A 20295-nucleotide genomic window follows, 5' to 3' on the forward strand; every position below is an offset into this window, starting at 1 on the left:
GGATGACCTCAGCGTTTTAGCAGTGGATGCACGGGACGGGTGCTGCTGGACGGAGAGACGGTGGGAGGGGAGAGTGAGGAGAGAGCAGGAGGGGGAGAGAGAGGGGCGGCTGTGTGGGCTGCTCCACTTCACTGTGGGAATCTGAGAGTACAGAAGCATGTGAGATTCACCTTTGCAGGGAGACGACCACCAGCAGTCGACAAAACCACCTGAAATCTGTGGCTGCGACATCACCATCCGGTTTTGCAGAGCATTAGTTTGTCATGATGACTGTTGCCAGAGACCTCCCTGATAAGTGCTTATCACTGCTTCTGCCTCTTCACCGGAAAAAACGAAAACAACAACAAGGACTTGATGCAACTCATTTGAGAAAGAGACTAACAGGTATTTCAGTGAAGATTAGGAACTGAGTGATTTCAATGTTTGACCAACATATTTTCATATCATCTCATGTGGAATGACTACCATCCTTATTCCCTCTCCATCTACGTCATCAATCATATTTAATTTCCCCTTCTCTCAAAGTCACACACTGCCATTTGTCCACTTCATCTGTCGTCCACCGTCACACTCAAGTTTTTTAATGTACAGCAGTTTTCTGTCCTCTGCTTTTAATCTCATCGCACTGTTGGAGGTTTCTTGGTGTCGCAGACGCACTAAAGCCTCATCCTGGCTATCAATGATGTTGTTCCATTAAAATGCACTTGTTAATGTGGCAGTGTCACCAGCCCCTGGTGTACTGGACGTCTGGTTGCTTGTTGTTGATATTCTGTCTGTTGTCCGTGTTAACGTGCGTGGTCAAGTGATTAACAGGGGCTTGCGTTCCCACTAGTATACTAATGGTGGATGTCCTTGTCATGGTTCACTGAGACAGCAATCAATCCTAGCGGCGCCAGCCTAACTTGTTATCTTCCGCAATAATCGTTGTGTTCCAGCGTATCCCTAAATATCACTCTTCATCAAAACGTGTGCATGTGTTTGCGTATTTGTGGGTGCATGGGTGTATGTGTGTGTGTGTGTCTGTGTGCGTGTGTGCCTCATCTAATTGATTAGGTGAGCCAACGTTTGTAGTCCTTTCCCTGAGACCCCTGCAATGCTAATTATAATGTTGGTTGAATAGCATACACCAAAGCCGCTATCTGTGTTACTGTTGTCTTCTTTCAGGCCTTTTGTTTGTGTGGAGACAAGGGTATGGACCAAGCTGAGGGCACCTGCTTCCTCCAAACGAGGAGAGCAGCGACTAGCTTTGGACTAGAACATGGTGACATCATCGTTCCTGAGCTAACCCCTCCGCCCCTAAAAGCACAAAATCTGGATTCTGATTACTAAGCTACCGAGAGACAGCATTATGGTATGAAGTACAGTATATTTGTCTTTAAAGGTTGGCACACCTCATCTTAAGTGAAATCCCTCGTTCTCTATCTTTCATAGGCTTCAACTTGATCAGGGTCTGACTTGCGATACAGTGTCGTCATCGGGACTTTAGTGATGCCCTTGAGTCCAGGAGCGATGGGACCTCGTAAAACGTTAATGGGGAGAATCAGGGCAGCAGGCGAGAGATGGGTTTTGACATGGGAGGTATGGGTCTGGAAACATACCAGCCTGTTTATGTTTTATTCTGACCTGCTCTATGCTTTTCTTGTTGTTGACAAGAAAAGCATACTCTAGTTGTGTGTGTGTGTGTGTGTGCGTGCGTGCGTGCGTGCGTTTGGGTGTGGGTGTGGGTGTGGGTGTGTGTGTGTGTGTGTGTCCTCTGGCACGCGCTTCTTGTCTTTCCCGTGTATTTTAAATGCAGACTTAGCTTCTGCCAGTAAAAGAGCAGGCAAAGATCTCCCCAAGGCCTGAGAGTCTTAAATAAAACACAGCATAATGATCTTCGAGGCAGTTTGAGAGGTTGCACAAGGACACAAATACACAAAGTCATGCAGAGGAAGCTTTTGAAGAATATATATCATAAGCTTTCTGATGCATTGATAAAAATAGAATGTAATTACTTCTATGAGCCCGTCATCATCTCATAATGCGAGCCTATACGGTTTGGAGGAGAGGGACAGGAAGAGATCATCCGCAGAATCATGTTTGGTCAACAATAACACAATGTGCAGTAGGACACACACTCGCTAAGCCCCTGAATAAGTGCTGTACTTTACCGTGAGACAATTACTAAACAGTTTCTTAAAGTTTGTTATTGTATAGCTTGACCAAAATCTAACTTCTTGTTTTATTTATTTCTCATTAACAACTCAGATGGTGTTTCCTGAACTGTATGTAGGAGGCAAACTGCTATACTACACCAACACACAGCAGAGAGCAGGGACTGAGCTGCATTTCATCTCACCACATTGACCTTCGTACCTACGCTTCTTGTTGTAACCCTCTGAGAAGAAGGGTTTTATTTGTCTTTGTGGGTTGAATACAGCTCTGTTAGTGTGGACAGAAAGAGCTACAAAATGCTGCCTCTATAGGGCCTTAGATCAAGACACAGGAAACCACAGAGGGTGTGTGTGTGTGTTTGCGTAGATATGCCTGTTGGTGTGTCTATGCACGCACATTAGCGTATGTGTTTGTGTGTGGGTGTGTGTGTATGTGTGTGTGTGTGTGTGTGTGCTTGTGTGTTTTTGTGTTGGTGTGTGTTTTTGTTGGTGTGTGTGTGTGTGTGTTTGTGTGTTGGTGTATGTGCTTTTGTGTGTGTACTTTTGTGTGTGTGTTAGCATTCATATAAATATGTGTATCTGTGTGAGGTACTTTGCAGAAAAAAGGGCAGCCATTTGGTTTTGAAAAGCTCATCAATATTAGAGGAGGAGACGGGCCTCGTGGCAGACTGCTGAGGTGGATAACTCACGTACATCATCAGCACAAACACAGGCCATGCTGGAAACACACAGCACGGGCCGGGGGAGGGAGGAGACCTGATCCAAGCAAAGTGATTTAGTCACAATTACTGTATTGAGAACATACAGCGAGTGTGGTACACTACACTGTAGAGGGGGCTCACCTTTCTGAGAGGATTACTGGGGCAAAGCTAGTGCCAACCAGCAGTGGTTATCATGGCCAAATACAATAAACAAACTTAGTATATGCTACACGTGAACCTCCTAAGATGGCAGAGTTTGATTGTTTCGCTAACTCGGGATATTGGGCAATATCCCATGATTGAGATCTCAAACTCGGGATACCGCCTGACGGTTGTATCGTCACTCTAACAAATAAACCGCTATTAAAAAACATAGAAATCCTGTGCAAAAAGTGTTATCTTGTTTATTTTTGGAATTTCCACGTGTAGTATATACTATACTACTATACTACACGTGGCTACCTCTGACTCCTTCGGCGAATAATTGTTAAAGGTCCCATGGCATGAAAATTTCACTTTATGAGTTAATTAATATGAGTTCCCCTAGCCTGCCTATGGTCCCCCAGTAGCTAGAAATGGCGTTAGGGGTAAAAACGAGCAATAGGTATCCTGATCCGCCTTTTAAAAATGAAAGCTCAGGCACTCCGATTTCGAATTTTGCCCCGTATGTCGTCATAAGGGGCTGGGGCCCCTTTTCTGCTTTGCCCGCCCAGAGAATTTGGCCCACCAATGAGATAATGAGCTACGACTGTTGTACACTTCTTTGTTATTTGGATAACCGTGGTGCCATGGGATGGGGGTGCTTTTGCAGCGGGCAGCGGGGCTCCAGCGGGAGACAATTGCGGTCAACATTGCGGGCAACAATCCCTTTCTCCTCAATGTCGCGGTTCAGTCTACTTCAGATCAAGGTCAAGGTCAAGGTTGCTTTATTCATACCCGTGGGTAAATTTGGTTTGCAGGGCAAGAAAAGGGCGTTCACACACACAGACACGCAGACAAAAATCACAGAGGTGCTCAGTACATCAGAAAGTGCAACAAAGTTATGCACCACTAGTGGCGCTGCAACAATTTATTCATATAGATAATGGCTGCAGGAACAAAACTGTTCCTGTAGAGGTTTGTTCTGCTTTGGGGAACTTTGAGCCTCTGTCTGGAGGGAAGCAGCTGAAATACACTGTTTAAAGGGTGGGTGTTATCATTTTGAACGGATTTCGATAACCTCTGTAACAGTTTGGTGTACAGGGCTTCCATGTTCGGCTGTGGCTCACCAATCAACTTACCGGACCATTTTACAATCTTGTTGAGGGAATTCTTATTTTTTAAAGATATGTTTCCAAACCATGATGCTAAGGAAAATGTACTCAATAAAAGCACAATAAAACAAAGACATCATGGTCTTGTCTATGTTAAAAGAGGAAAGCTTCCTCAGACAGTGCAGGCGCTGGTGACCCTTCTTGCACACAGCTTCACAATTTAAATCAAAATTGAGGGTAGAATCTATTACTGTCCCAAGATATTTATATGAGGTTACCTGTTCAATGGTCTGACCTTTTATTGTGAGGGCCTCCTTACTGTGAGCCTGCCTTCTAAAATCAATGAACATATCCATTGTTTTGGACACATTTATCTAAGGATAAGAGTCATCACACCATCTAAGAAAGTCATCTATAACCGGTCCATGGCTGCTCTCCCCACCCCTAAGCAGGCTGACTACTACCGAGTCATCCGCATACTTTAAAATCAATCTATTTTCGTAATGGCTCTGACACATGTTGGTATAAAGAATAAAAAGCAAAGGTGAAAGCACACAGCCCTGTGGGGAGCCAGTGGATGAGCAGACAGAGTCCGACAAAGCCCCGTTTATTCTCACTCTCTGTGTCCTACATGTTAAAAAGTTAAGAATCCACCCTGCAAGAATCTTACTCACATCAAATTGTTCTAAAAGCCGGTTAGTTAAAATATGGGGCTGGATGGTGTTAAAAGCTGAACTGAAGTCAACAAATAAAAGCCTGGCGTGAGATCCGGGTCCATCTAAATGACTGAGAATTGAATTAAATAAAGTGACTGTGGCATCCTCTACTCCCCTGTGTGGCCTATATGCAAATTGCAAGGGGTCAAGCACACACTCATTTTCCTTAAAAGCTCTGTTCTCACCATCTTTTCAAAGGTTTTCATTAAAATAGAGGTAAGCGCAACTGGTCTAAAATCACTGAGAGTTTTTGGACAGCTGGATTTGGGAACAGGGACTATGACAGCATCTTTCCATGTTTCTGGCACATGCTGTTCTTTAAGAGACATGTTAAAAATGTAATTGAAGACATGACTGAGTTGAACTGCACATGACTTAAGCAGACGCCCACAGATTTTGTCTGGCCCATGACTTTTATTCACTTTGATTTTAAGAAATGCCTTTTCTACTTCTTTTTGTTCAATTTTAAAGTGCCGAGTGTCTACAAGCATATCCTCCAGTTCCTGAGTTGTGTTGCTAAAATCCACTGTGTCAAAACGATTATAAAAAACATTAAAAGCGTTTGACAACTCAATGTCAGAGGTCAAACCATTCAGACTAATACGGCTGCTGCTTTTTGGATTCTGGTGGCCTACTATGGTCCTCATGCTAGACCATACAGAACCCAGATGGTTTGATGCCATATTGTCTTCCATTTTAGATTTATAAGCATTTTTTGCTTTTGAGATCTCAGTTTTCAGCTCCCTGCTGGCTGCATGCTGATCTGCTAAACTTCCTTGTTGGAAGGCCAGCCTCTTTTTTTACCAGACCACATTTAACTGCACTGGTTACCCATGGCTTATTGTTTGGATACATTTTAACAGTTTTGCTAGGAATTATCATGTCTTTACAGAACAAAGCATAAAAGCAACACACATCTGTCAGATTGATGTGGAAGTGGAAGAACCAGAGACGTCGGAGAACCCGACACATTCTTTTGAGATTCATAATATCGTCTGGAGGCTAGGGCTGGGTATTGCCAGGTACCTCACAATTAAATTAAATTTGATTCCTACTTTAGGTTCGATATTGATCCAACTGCTTTGATATCGATTCAATTATATGTGCAGATGACAAAAATACCTAAATATTATTTAGAATTAACCATTTCAAAATGAATTAACCATTTCATTGTGCTTCAACTAGCAAAAAGAGAATACACCAATGTATACTATACAACAATGTATAGTATTGTTCCTGAGCTAAACTTGCAGCATAAAAGTAATAATCATAACATGGATAAATGTAAAAGGGCATGTACATTTAGGCATACTCGCTTCTAGATTACAATGACTGAGTATGCTTCTATTTGTAATTTTTTATGTTTTTTTTAATGGAAATAATCGATTTCTAAAAAGTTGTTAATCAAACATGGATTGAGAACAAATAAATTGCAGTGCATTGATGAATCGATATTTTTACCCAGCTCTACTGGAGGCACACACAGCTTTTGGTCGGGATAATATATATTATATGATATAGATATCTAAGTATAATATGATATTATTTAGATATAGAGCTCCAGGAATGTTCTAGAATATTTACAGAACACAGCCAAAAGCTGTATGCGCCTCGCCATTTTGATACATCCACTGTAGACACGAGCGCATGATACCGTGGCCGCAAGCTGCTCACAACCCCAACCTCCATCTTGACCCGCCTCTAAAAAAAGGCATGTTTGTGGAAAGCTCATTGTGGAACTGGCTCGTAGTTGCTGTCATTCTGTGCCACGGCTGAATTTCTTAAACGTCTTCAAATACTGTATTAAGGGCCCACTAATATAAGCATCCATAAAGTAGCATGCCATGGGACCTTTAAATATACCTATCCAAAAAAATGTAACCCTGTTTTGCCACCTCGAGTGGTCGGGGCCACGGACTGTAGATGTTTTGGGCTGTTGGTTAAATGTTTTCATTATATATATTATTCATTATCCTATACAATCATCTTATTATTGTATTCACAATTCACAATAAATATCATTACGTATTGTTGAATCTCCAGCCATAGATAAATAATTGATTTACAGTGGTGACTGTGTGTGTTTGTCTTTATTACCATGTAAATTAATCAATGCAGGGCACTTTTATATTCATGTCCAGGAGTCACTGACTATGCCCCTGCACTGATACATAATGTATGGCGAGGAATAAATATAGGCTTTGTGCTGTCTCGTAGTCTGACCGGTCTGTGTGTTCACAGAGGAGGAGAGAAGGGTGCGGGCCAATGACAGAGAGTACAACGAGAGATTTCAGTATGCAGTGAGTAAGGTCAAAGTATACTACTCTGACTCCGTAATCCGTAAGCATGGATGTCTGGTCTCGATCGCTGTCTGCATGGACTTCTGATTTCAGTTATGATTTTAGCACATGCAGCTTGTGATTACATCTGCTTCCTCTGTCTTTGTCCTCTTACCTCTAATCAGAGTAACTGCATCGTGACATCAAAGTACAACGTCCTGACCTTTCTGCCCGTCAACCTCTTCGAGCAGTTTCAGGAAGTGGCCAATACCTACTTCCTGTTCCTGCTCATCCTGCAGGTAAGGATAGGAAGTTTGCATATCCATAGTGTGTAAGAGGGATGTGAAAGCAATATGTCTAAGACTGTGTGTGTGTGTGTGTGTGTGTGTGTGTGTGTGTGTGTGTGTTTGTGCGTGTGCGTTTGCATGTGTGTATGTTTGTGTGTGTGTGTGTGTGTGTGTGTGCGTGCCTGCATGTGTGTGTGTCTGTGTGTGTAGTTGATACCTCAGATATCCTCCCTCCCCTGGTTCACGACCATAGTGCCTTTAGCTCTGGTACTGAGCATCACTGCGGTGAAGGATGCCACAGACGACTATGTGAGTGTGGACACCGACAGAGCCAATAGAGCCACCATGGACACTAATAAACTACAATGGCATGCCATTCAAACACAAAACAAATAGTATGCCTCTGCATATTGTAACACTTCTGAGCCAATTAATGCTTGATAATATCTTAAATGTGTCCCACAGTTTCGACATAAAAGTGACAACCAAGTGAACAACCGTCAGTCTCAGGTCCTCATCCCTGGCTCGTGAGTTGCCTGTAAACAGCTTATTGTTCGCTTATTGTTAGCTTATTTTTAGCTGGTAATTCGATTATTTTTTACTTATTCTTAGCTTGGCTTCTTCATTTCTTCCAATCCTTTAGCATGTTAGCAGTTGATTTGTTGCCCCCTCTGTTTCATCGGAGCTGCATGCGCTATTAACGTCAATACTCAATACTCTGCTCATAATTAATGTTCTCTGCTGTTCTGTCTTTTCAGTCTTCAGAACGAAAAGTGGATGAATGTTCGAGTTGGGGATATTATTAAACTGGAAAATAACCAGTTTGTGGCAGTGAGTGTTTTTCATCTTTTAAGTACATCTTTTGAGTACATCTGGCGACTATGATTTATTTATCTCATGCAAACAAATGGTGACAAAACAAATCATGAATCAAATGGAAAACCTCACTATACACTTTTATACAGATGTGCTTCTGTTACAAAAGTACACACATACCACCATCATTTAAAATAGTAATTGAATCAAATCTATAGTCCTTGCTTTGTTAGACGTTGCTAACTACAGCTACAGCTCTGATTAGTTCCTTTTTCCTTCCAAACGACCCTAGCCATAAAAGTGTCATAATGGATTTATAAGTGGCTTCTCACAATACTCACCGTGTCATCAAGCTCCCTGCTAACTGGGTGCTAATGTTGTTACGGTTCATCTGGAGGGAGAGATGCTAAAGGATGCTAATAGAGGTTATTGTTGTCTTCTCCCTCCAGGCTGACCTGCTGCTGTTGTCCAGCAGCGAACCGCACGGCCTTTGTTACATTGAGACAGCTGAGCTTGACGGGTCAGCACACACACACAAACACACACACACATACACACACAAACACACACACAGACACACACACACACACACACACACACACACACACACACACACACACACACACACACACACACACACACACACACACACACACACACACACACACACACACACACCAGAGCTGAGGACTGCCGCAGTCTGCATTGCCAATGGTTAAACGTCGGCCTGTATGTAGCGTGTTTCTGCTGTGTGTCTTCCAGAGAGACCAACATGAAGGTGCGTCAGTCTGTGCCAGTGACCTCTGCGCTGGGAGACTCAAACAACCTGGCAACGTTCGATGGTGAGACTAAATGGAGGGAGGGTGAATCGGTTTTTCGGCTGATCCATTATTTTTGTATTTAATTCTGTAGGTTAGCGGTTCCGGTGATGAGCAGAAGGAGGTCAACACTTAAGCGCTCACATATTTTTCCATCCTTGACTATATGCCGATATGTCTCAACAAAACAAATAAACGCACACACAGAAAGGTACATAAAGAAATGTATTTCCCCCTTAAAAAAAAAACGCATCCACCAACCACTGATAAACACAATGCAGCAGTCTCATATCACATTAAGGCCGCCCACACACACACACACAGACACACACACACACACACATGTGAACACACATACACTCGCACACACCTGCTTGGTAAAGTGCATTACTTCAGCAAATCAACTCACCCACATTCTGCCACATATCAAGTTCCTAGTCGCTATGTGTGTCAGTGTGTTTGTGTTTGTGTGTGCATGTGTGTGTGCATGTTTGTGTGAATGTGTTAGTGCCTGCATAAGCACTTGCTTGTGTCACAAGCCCAGTTCAGATCAAGGTTTCATAACGAAACTGCTTGCAACTGGTAGCTGCTTGCAAAATAATCAGAAGATGACGTTGTGAAACGGGACTGTTCCCGTGAAGCCGTACGACGCACTGCAGCCGTAGAGACCGGGTGCTGATGCTGGTGTTATGCCAGGAGTCTGAAGCTGTCGATGCATCGACTCATCCTGATACAAAACACAAATGAATGAATTTCACCTGGAGAGAGACTAAATATTATAGGTAAACTAATAATTTGCTGCGCTTCTTGGCAGCTGGCGGGAAATTGAATTGCAACAGTTGATTTTTAGAATAAGTCTGTCCAACACATAGATTCATATTGAATGCAGAGATCTCCGGACGTGATGTAAAGCTCATCACATACTGTTAACACTGTAAACCTGAACAGTTCTCCAGTTCTCCCATGAAGACTCATTCACCAATAAACGCAAATAAAGATTTATTTTGAACGTAAGAGAATATTTTGCATGATTAGTCTTTGGCGTGAGCCCACCCCCAAAAGATGGGATATAGTGAAAGAGAGTAATGAAAAAATACATACCCGCCGTAGAAAAAGGGGGCAAGGATCTATACTGCTTCTGGAAGATAAAAGGCAAACCCAATGTACAACATATTAAGAGTCAATCATATACAACATAGAACTGTTGAGCTTAAAATACCATCAGTGAGATCAGTGAAAATTTAGAGCACTCTGCAGCTGTTGCTGCAGCGAGCCTCCAGTGCTTTCGTATTGTACCACCGACGTGGTCAACGCACTCTTCGGGGTTGCTGCGGAGACCTTGAGTGTTTTCGTGTTGTACCACGACGTGGTCAACGAACTCACAAGTGCCCGTGTTGTGCCACCGACCTGGTCAGCGCACTCACCGGTGTTGCTGCAGCGAACATTGAGTAGGGACTTTCATGTTGTACCACCAACGTGGTCAATGAACTCACGAGTGCCCGTGTTGTGCCACCGATGTGGTCAACGCACCATGCGTGTTTGATGTTGTGGCACCGACGTGGTCAACAAACTCACGAGTGCCCGTGTTGTGCCACCGACGTGGTCCACACACTCATCGGGGTTGCTGTAGCGAACATTGAGTGCTTTCGTGTTTTGCCACTGACGTGGACAACGAACTCAGGAGGGCCCGTGTTGTGCCACCGACGTGGTCAATGCACTCTGCCGGGGTTGCTGCAGGCTATCCTTGAGTTTTTATAGCCAGATCTTACGTTATAGATTGAGTAACTGATAACAACCACTACCACTAGTTGCAAACATGTTAAATATACCTTAACCAACGTTGGGGAGCATCGTATGAGCTTGGAGAAAGAAACTTGAGTTCGAACGGATGTATGATTCGTATGCAGTGGAAGACCACCTTCCCAGCCGTTTGCTGGATGCGTTCATCTCTTTGACAACCCTCATTCGGCGGCTGTGGTTGCCGATCCTATCCGGAAGGAGTGACCAGTGTAGAGGGGAGTTGGTAGGCCGTCGCCTTCTACCACCTTAGCAAGATAGACTCTGAACCACTCTTTTGTCATTGGAGCCTTTTGGCAAAATAAACAGAGGTGATACGGGGGACGTGCATTGCTAAAGCTTGAGGTAGTGGATCATGGAAGCGTGAGGACAGATTGAGTTGGTGTTTCTCGAAATAACGATGGTTACGCCTGCCCCTAAGCTATCGCTTAGCTATGGCTTTGGGGTCGGCTTAGCTCAGGAGGCAGCGCAGTTATCTTGTAACCGATAGGTTGCTAGTTCAATCCCCAGCTCCTCCTAGCTGAGTGTCGATGTGTTCCTGAGCAAGACACTTAACTCTAACTGCTCCTGACGAGTTGGCTGTTGCCTTGCATGGTTGACTCTGCCATCGGTGTGTCAATGTGTGGATTAACCGATGTAAGTTGCTTTGGATAAAAGCGTCTGCCAAAATGCCCTAATTGTAATGGTAAATAAAGTGATGTCGGTGAAAGCCAGGCCCCGTGTAGGGCAAAAATATCTGAGTAGGTGACGTGTATTCCCCTGGACACCATAGAACGCTGTGAGAAACACTGTCTTGAGTAATACGTTACAATAAAGATGGAATATCCCAGCTCTGAGAGAGCACACTAATCTATTCAAAATATCCAGAGTGATAGGAGAGTGTTTGTCTGGAACTTTTGGCAGTGACTTAGAAATAACCTTCAGTAGAAGACAAATTGCGGGAGTCGAAAATAAACTAGGAAAGCCAGGATCCTGGCATCTTGCATAAAATTGAATACCAGCTTCTACGAATAGAAGAACATTTTTGTCTACGGGATTCTAAGCAGTGGACGATGAAAGTGCAGACAATGGGGACTGACACTGGGAAAACTGATACGCGCATGGAAATGCAAAACAAATTAAACAAAGACCATGCATAGCTGTAAGCTTAAAGGGTAGACGGCGCTAAAGCTTTTGCCATGAAGATACTACCGGAGTCTAACAGCGAATTTAAACTGTTGCTTAATCCAACCGGAGTTTTGAAAGGGTGGGCTCAGTATGGGATCCGCATTCGCTGCGGGGCGTAGGCCTCTGAATTCCTGAAAGCGGAAACGAGAGAGAATCAGCTAGAACATTATAGTGACCGGGTATATGTTCAGCATTTAGGATGAAATTGAGAGCAACGGACTGCCATGTTAGATGTCTGAGCAGAGACATTATGGTAGGGCATGTAGATCGCTTTTTATTAATCATTGCCACCACTGCTCGTCATCGCAGAACATGGTCATGTGTTTACGGCACCATGCTTGACCCCACAGAACGCTAGCCGCCATGATTGGGTAAAGTTTGAACACCGCAGGCGACTCGGACCCGAGGGCGAATGTGTTTCGGCAAACCATTGCCCTTTGGAAAAAAACCTGAACCCGACCAAGGGAGCCGCATCGGTAAATAGTTCAAGAGAATCGGATGATTCGGGCATGTCATTATAAAAGAAAGATATACCGTTCCAATTAACAAGAAGAAACTACCAGAATTTGAGATCAGACCTGCAGCCTTCGTTGAGGTATATTATGTTGTTCAGTTTTTGGGACAGAATGGGCCAGAGTTAGAAGGCGAGAGATGAACGAGCGGCCTTGCAGTATAATGCGCATGGCAAAATTCAGGTGGCCTAGGAGGGAGAGCATTTCGCGTTTAGTAACTCCAGCAGTAATTTGAAACTAATCAGAAAAATATCTGATCCTCTGTAGTTTCTCATCAGGGAGGGATGCTGGCATCCTATCGGAGTCTAAGCGAATCCCTAGGAATTCAATTGAGGTAACTGGGCCCTCCACATTCTCTTCAGATAGGGGATGCCGATTTCACTCAATGCCCGCACAGGATATAAGTATTTTGTCCAATGACAGTGCCATACTTTCAGTGGTAGCTCATTGCACTGGTGATTTACAGCTGGCTTCGGTTTTGAATGATTAAAATATCAAAGCCAGTCATCTTGCTTGTTGAAGTCCTCAACCTTCGGCACCACCCAAACCCTGTACAAGAAGATGTGTCCCTCCACCGCCTTTGCTTCTGCCACTATTTGGACAAGGCTTGAGCCAAAACCCACACATTACATGTTTGTTTGTTTGTGGTTTTGCCATAAACAAGTCATTATAATGGTGTGGTCAGCTGCCGTATAAATACCCAATTTATTTTCTAAAAGCACACTATTTTTTACATGTATCTGACACTTTTGTCCAAAGCGACTTGCAACCATTCATTCTCACATTCACACACCGACGGTGGACACAACAATGCAGGGTGACAGCCAGCCGTTAGGAGCAGCTAGGGTGAGGGGACCGAACTAGCAACCTTCCGGTAACCAGTCAACCTGCTCTACCTCCTGAGCTACTGCCGTCCCACACAATGCCTTTTGACACAGTTCATCTTCTGAGACGCAGCGTCTTCAGTTGCCCTGCTGCTTACGGCTCACAGGGCCTCATCCTTTTCTGCACCTACTGCACCCGTAGCGTCTCGTCCTAAACCTCTGATCTGAGCTGGGCTTCAGTGGGCATGTGGTTAACACTATGATACTATGCATCAAGGCCTCAAAGTCCTGGACAGCCTTTTACTTCATTGTGTGTTTGTTTGTGTGTGTGTGTGTGTGTGTGTGTGTGTGTGTGTGTGTGTGTGTGTGTGTGTGTGTGTGTGTGTGTGTGTGTGTGTGTGTGTGTGTGTGTGTGTGTGTGTGTGTGTGTGTGTGTGTGTGTGTGTGTAGGCGAGGTGGTGTGTGAGCCTCCGAACAACAAGCTGGACCGCTTCTCCGGGACGCTGTACTGGAGGGACTGTAAATGTGTCCTGACCAATCAAAACATGCTGCTGAGAGGCTGCGTCCTGCGCAACACTGAGGCATGCTACGGCCTCGTCATATTCGCTGGTAAGTGTGTGAGTGTGTGTGTGTGTGTGTGTGTGTGTGTGTGTGTGTGTGTGTGTGTGTGTGTGTGTGTGTGTGTGTGTGTGTGTGTGTGTGTGTGTGTGTGTGTGTGTGTGTGTGTGCATGTGTGAGTTTGTGTGTGTATGTGTCACACTTTACAGGTTATAAACCCCATTGTTGTGTATTTCTGTGGTAGGACCAGATACTAAGCTGATGCAGAACAGCGGTCGCACCAAGTTTAAACGTACAAGCATCGACTGTCTGATGAACACCCTGGTGCTCTGGGTAGGAAACCCCAAACCTCTCACTTTCATGACTCGCATACTATTTTGGTCTGGTAATGTTTGTTTTGAGTATCACTATGATTCACTTTGAATCTAGTTTCACATCTCTAGCACTTCTCGATAAAGGGATTTAATACTGGTTGATAACCAGTGTTAAGAACTTAACCAGTAATAAGAAATATATATAAACCGTGTGTGTGTGTACCCTAGATCTTCTGCTTCCTGGTGTGTATGGGCGTGATCCTGGCAGTGGGCAACGCGGTGTGGGAGAAGGAGGTGGGCTCCCTGTTCCAGAGCTACCTCCCCTGGGACCCCCCAGTGGACAACTTCATGTTCTCGGCCTTCCTCTCCTTCTGGTCCTACATCATCATCCTCAACACCGTGGTGCCTATCTCCCTCTACGTCAGGTAGGGAGAGCAAAGGTTTAAAACCTTAAAACGTCTCACCTCTTAAGCTATTGTGAAGACAAAAGCTTTTAAAAAGTATTCTTTGCAGACATTTCCCCAGACACGTGAATTTTGCACTTGCAAAATTCAGTCTACATCGATATCAGTCACAATTATAATTACCATTTTTCCTTTTCTGGCGCTCGGTCACCCACAGCAGTGCCTGTGTGTTTTGTCTCGAGCAGCTCTAGGCCTGCCACTCAGTTTCATCAAAACGTTGAGTCTGTCCAAAAATGTCAACACTACTGCACATCAATTCATCAATGAAAACGGAACCGCTGTCTTCAGTGCCTCCATGTTTACTTCAGGCCATGCTGAGTTTCACAACTTTGATATTGTTCGCATGCGGGGCGGTTCAGACTGTGTGACCGCTTCACAAACTAGCGTTCAAACTAGTGTTCAAAAGTGTCAAACTAGTGTTCAAACTAAATGTGAAATGTGACAATTAAGGGAGTATTTTCTTACCCTCTTTGGGGCTAGGGTAAGGGGGGTGTCATAAATATATGGCCCTTTGAGACTGTTCCGGTGATAAGAGCTATAAAAATAGAGTAAAATCTGAGGTGTGTTAAGGGACAGGACGAGGGGACCCAAACGCTTGACACAGGGAGGCAGAGATAGAGTGAAAGGAAGTGGGGTTTATTGAGGCAAGGGGTAAACGACAAGCCGGGGCTAGGCAAGCGATGGTCAGACAGGCGATGGTTTGTTAACATGCAGTCAGGCAGGCAAGGGCTCGGCGACAGGCGGGTAGTCAGGCAGGCGAGGGTTCAGCGGCAGGCGGGTAGTCACGCAGGCAGGGGTTTGGAAACAGGTAAGCAGGGTGACGGACGGAGAACTAAAGGAGAGGGAAGAGGGTTACTGAGGGAACAGGGAAAACGGGCAGATCTTAGTTTAACGCTGGTTGACCGATACTGACTGAGGTATAGTAAACGACAAACTGGCATCTGCTGGATGGAGATCCCCGGCTGAAGTAGGGAGTAGAGATTGTAGATTGATGGCACGTGTGTCGGGAGAATGAGGGCCAGTGGCGTCAAGCGGCCACTAGATGGAGGTGTTGGTGGTGGTGACTGTGCACAGGAGGCAGCATAACAAGGTGGGCCTTAAAGGAGCATTTCACCGGTGGAGGCATGAATATGTATTAAAATTGGGTCCTATATGTAGTCGAATAATAAAATTAAATTCTAATTTGGTGCCGTCTTGACCGAGAAAAGGCAGAAAGTGACTTTTTGGCGCTTACTGATTGATGACAACAACTCCCACCATGCACCACGATGCACAGCTTCGCTGGCCACTCCCGCTGATCTAGATCTCCGCCTATCGGACACCTCGCTGTTCCATCTGTGGATGACGCTGTGGATGTTAGGTTCTGCTGGTGAAGTCCCACCCACTGGCGCTGCTCTAATAGGTCTGTAGCGTCAGTGGGTCCCACCCCCTATAGGGGGGTGGCACTAGTGCTTGCAGTCTTACGAGAATCCTCCCCTCTTACCCTTCCTATTTACTTCTACGTCATATTGCGTCATCTTAACCAGGAAGTGTTGGAGATCGATATGGATCTCTCCAGTCTCTCCAGGAAATGAGGGAATGATGCACGGCTATTCAAAAATATGAGTGGGTTTCTAACGATACAAAGCCTAATGGAAATGGGTGAAGTTTCCCTTTTCAGGTAGGATAGGGAACTGCAGATGTGTTCCCTTAGCATTGTTAAGAGGACAGATGTGTTCCTTAAGGGTCGTTATAGAGGACAGATGTGTTCCTTAAGGGTCGTTATAGAGGACAGATGTGTTCCTTAAGGGTCGTTATAGAGGACAGATGTGTTCCTTAAGGGTCGTTATAGAGGACAGATGTGTTCCTTAAGGGTCGTTATAGAGGACAGATGTGTTCCTTTAGGGTCGTTATAGAGGACAGATGTGTACAGATGTGTTCCCTTAGCGTTGTTATAGAGGACAGATGTGTACAGATGTGTTCCCTTAGCGTTGTTATAGAGGACAGATGTGTACAGATGTGTTCCCTTAGCGTATAGAGGACAGATGTGTACAGATGTGTTCCTTTAGCGTATAGAGGACAGATGTATTCCTTTAGCGTATAGAGGACAGATGTGTACAGATGTGTTCCTTTAGCGTATAGAGGACAGATGTGTTCCTTAAGGGTCGTTATAGAGGACAGATGTGTTCCTTAAGGGTCGTTATAGAGGACAGATGTGTTCCTTAAGGGTCGTTATAGAGGACAGATGTGTTCCTTTAGGGTCGTTATAGAGGACAGATGTGTACAGATGTGTTCCCTTAGCGTTGTTATAGAGGACAGATGTGTACAGATGTGTTCCCTTAGCGTATAGAGGACAGATGTGTACAGATGTGTTCCCTTAGCGTTGTTATAGAGGACAGATGTGTACAGATGTGTTCCCTTAGCGTATAGAGGACAGATGTGTACAGATGTGTTCCCTTAGCGTATAGAGGACAGATGTGTACAGATGTGTTCCCTTAGCGTATAGAGGACAGATGTGTACAGATGTGTTCCCTTAGCGTATAGAGGACAGATGTGTACAGATGTGTTCCTTTAGCGTATAGAGGACAGATGTATTCCTTTAGCGTATAGAGGACAGATGTGTACAGATGTGTTCCCTTAGCGTTGTTAAAGAGGACAGATGTGTGCAGATGTGTTCCCTTAGCGTTGTTAAAGAGGACAGATGTGTGCAGATGTGTTCCCTTAGCGTTGTTATAGAGGACAGATGTGTACAGATGTGTTCCCTTAGCGTATAGAGGACAGATGTGTACAGATGTGTTCCCTTAGCGTTGTTATAGAGGACGGATGTGTTCCCTTAGCGTTGTTAAAGAGGACAGATGTGTGCAGATGTGTTCCTTTAGCGATGTTAAAGATGTATGTGTCATCTGCTAAAGGCTTTGATCAAAAGCATCTCAAACTTCATTCAAACTAAATGACACTTGTGTGCCAGACAACTGGGGGAAATGTATCTGCTTCAGCTCAACCTCATAGTTATACTCAACAGAGATATAAACCTGTTCGGTCATAAGGCTGGGGTCATGGACGTCCCAGAACTTCTTTCCTAAGCATATAAGAGTGAGCATAAGCGTTATATTTCCAGTCGAAAATGATGCTCTACGGTGCAGTGATGCAAATAGTGATGCAAATAGATTGTATACAAAATCAATTAATCTAAATCAATTGTGCTAGCCTTAATTGAATAAAGTGCTTTGCTTTGGACATCCTTTCAAGCTGTCATGCAGCATTGCATTATGTTCCAGGCATTTTGAAACTTGCAACTCCTTTTTTTAATGTTTTACTGTGTGAAACCGGGCTTGGACTACAAAAAAAGCATCCATCTATTCTCTTCCTTAACTTTTCCGACTAAACAAGGCTTGAATCCTTGAGCCACTGTTTCGTCTAATGGTGTGTTCCTGAATCCTCAGACGCCAGCCTTCCAAGTCGGAGGTTGGGAAATGTCCCAGCTTTCTTGCGGCATTTCTCGGAGGCACGCCCGCTTTTTGTCTTCATCTCTCGGAATTCTGAGAGTACACCGAGAGCAGTGATGACGCTCTCAGCAAAAATGGCTGAGCCCGAGAAGAGATTTATTTTCTTTGGATTTGTACCACGTTGGTCATTTTAATGTCGATTTGAAATGCTCTTGCACACTTGATTACATTGCTTCTTTATTCCGGTCACCAATATATGCATTGCACGGTCTTGAGGCTAATGAGGCTAATGCAGCTAACAATAAACAACGACTAGCCAATTTCATGACACAATCACAAAGACGAACGGGAACGCTATAAATGCTCCGAGACCGGAAATTACGTCAAAAGTGCAACTCGGAAGGCCGGCGTCAGAGGATTCAGGAACACACCATAACTCCAGCTCTTAGCTACTTTTACACCAGCGTTTGATCTTTGACCCTCTTTCTTCTCCACTCCTACGAGCTGATGGAGGTGCTGGTGTTGTGTGTTGACAGTGTGGAGGTGATCCGGCTGGGCCACAGCTACTTCATCAACTGGGACCGACAGATGTTCTGCTCTCAGTGCCTCACGGCCGCAGAGGCCAGGACCACCACCCTCAACGAAGAGCTGGGACAGGTGGGCTTCACTGTGTTAGAGGAAGAGCTCTACTAGACCAACTCAGGAGGACATAGCATCAGGGCCCTAGGATTGTGTTACACAATGCTCACACAAATAAGTGTCAATTCTTAAGAAGTTGAATGGGATTTATAGAGCAACTCTATCCGTCGATCTGTCCGTATGTCTGTCTTTTGTCTTCCATCACCTGTCAATTTTTTTTATTGTTTATACTGTCTTTTTTTTTTCATGACCCCTAGTGCATGACCCCCATTGCATGACCCTCAGTGCATGACCCCCAGTGCATGACCCCCAGTGCACCTTAACAGAGGACGTTTTGTTGAGGACATTTCTGCTGACAAATTTTAGCTCTAGTTCCAAAACACCTGTCATGTCTACAACTAAAAATACACACAAATTTCAAGTGAACTTTTATTTTGAGTATATTTTGTGTTCTCATCCACTGTAATTTATTGTCAATAATATGTATCATTATAATTAGGTGGAATACATCTTCAGTGACAAGACTGGGACTCTCACGCAAAATATAATGAGCTTCAATAAATGTTCCATCAATGGCCAAGTCTATGGTATGTAAACACAGATTTACAACATTTGGCACACACACTCCATCATCAACATCATCATCATCATCATCATCATCATCATCATCATCATCATCATCATCATCATCATCATCATCAACATCATCAGGATCATCATGATCATCATATCTAACTATGTCTGTGTTTAACCATCAGGTGAAATAACAGACCCCCTGGAACCTAAGCCAAAGGTGGAACTCCCAAAGTTTCTACTCACCAGTAACATGCACCAACTTTACTCTCCAAAGGCACAGCACTCGCAAGCTTATCTCATGTGTTTGTTTGTGTGTGTGTGTGTGTGTGTGTGTGTGTGTGTGTGTGTGTGTGTGTGTGTGTGTGTGTGTGTGTGTGTGTGTGTGTGTGTGTGTGTGTGTGTGTGTGTGGGTATGTGTGTGTGTGTGTGTGTGTGTGTGTGTGTGTGTGTGTGTGTGTGTGTGTGTGTGTGTGTGTGTGTGTGTGGTTGTGTGGGGGTGTGTGTGGGGGTGTGTGTGTGTGTGTGTGTGTGTCTCTCCTGATCCACCCAGAGACTGGACTTCACAGCCTTCAACCCCCTGGCGGACCCGGAATTCTGCTTCTACGACGCCGGACTGCTGGAGTCGGTGAAAGTGGGCGAGCCACGCACACACGACTTCTTCCGCCTGCTGTCCCTCTGCCACACCGTCATGAGCGAGGAGAAGAGCGAGGGTGAGGAGACTCTGCCGTGACACCCTGAGAGGCTCTTAGACCGCGTTGAGAGTAGCATTGATGCATGGATGTGTGGATGAATGGATGATTGGAAGTGTTGATAATTGAACAAATGGATTACTGAATGGACGGACGGACGGACGGACGGACGGACGGACGGACGGACGGACGGACGGACGGACGGACGGACGAATAGATGAATAGATGAATAGATGAATAGATGAATAGATGAATAGATGAATAGATGGAAAGATGGATAGATAAACTGTGTGTTTGCATGTACATT

The 20295-nt window shown here is 44.6% G+C and overlaps 1 protein-coding gene across 5 annotated transcripts in view; it reads left to right on the forward strand.

Annotated features, from left to right (window-relative positions):
• The window catches only part of atp8b2 (ATPase phospholipid transporting 8B2), a 47557-nt gene that overhangs the window by 6758 nt on the left and 20504 nt on the right, over window positions 1-20295 (forward strand). For 3 of the 5 annotated variants that reach the window (XR_003978636.1, XM_030371519.1, XM_030371522.1), the window contains exons 1-15: window positions 179-384; window positions 7065-7123; window positions 7288-7401; window positions 7600-7698; window positions 7855-7916; window positions 8148-8220; window positions 8655-8725; window positions 8968-9047; window positions 13774-13932; window positions 14126-14214; window positions 14424-14620; window positions 18621-18741; window positions 19223-19310; window positions 19482-19516; window positions 19850-20009. Coding sequence is in view for 4 of the 5 variants with exons in the window: in XM_030371519.1 (XP_030227379.1) it covers window positions 264-384; window positions 7065-7123; window positions 7288-7401; window positions 7600-7698; window positions 7855-7916; window positions 8148-8220; window positions 8655-8725; window positions 8968-9047; window positions 13774-13932; window positions 14126-14214; window positions 14424-14620; window positions 18621-18741; window positions 19223-19310; window positions 19482-19516; window positions 19850-20009 (1528 nt within the window). In the remaining variant the exon portion in view is untranslated. Of the gene's footprint in view, window positions 1-178; window positions 385-7064; window positions 7124-7287; window positions 7402-7599; window positions 7699-7854; window positions 7917-8147; window positions 8221-8654; window positions 8726-8967; window positions 9048-13773; window positions 13933-14125; window positions 14215-14423; window positions 14621-18620; window positions 18742-19222; window positions 19311-19481; window positions 19517-19849; window positions 20010-20295 lie in introns of those variants that run through there. The other 2 variants (XM_030371520.1, XM_030371521.1) reach the window with 2 other exon arrangements.

The sequence above is a fragment of the Gadus morhua genome, chromosome 11 (assembly GCF_902167405.1).
Source record: "Gadus morhua chromosome 11, gadMor3.0, whole genome shotgun sequence".
In the NCBI taxonomy this organism is placed as follows: domain Eukaryota; kingdom Metazoa; phylum Chordata; class Actinopteri; order Gadiformes; family Gadidae; genus Gadus; species Gadus morhua.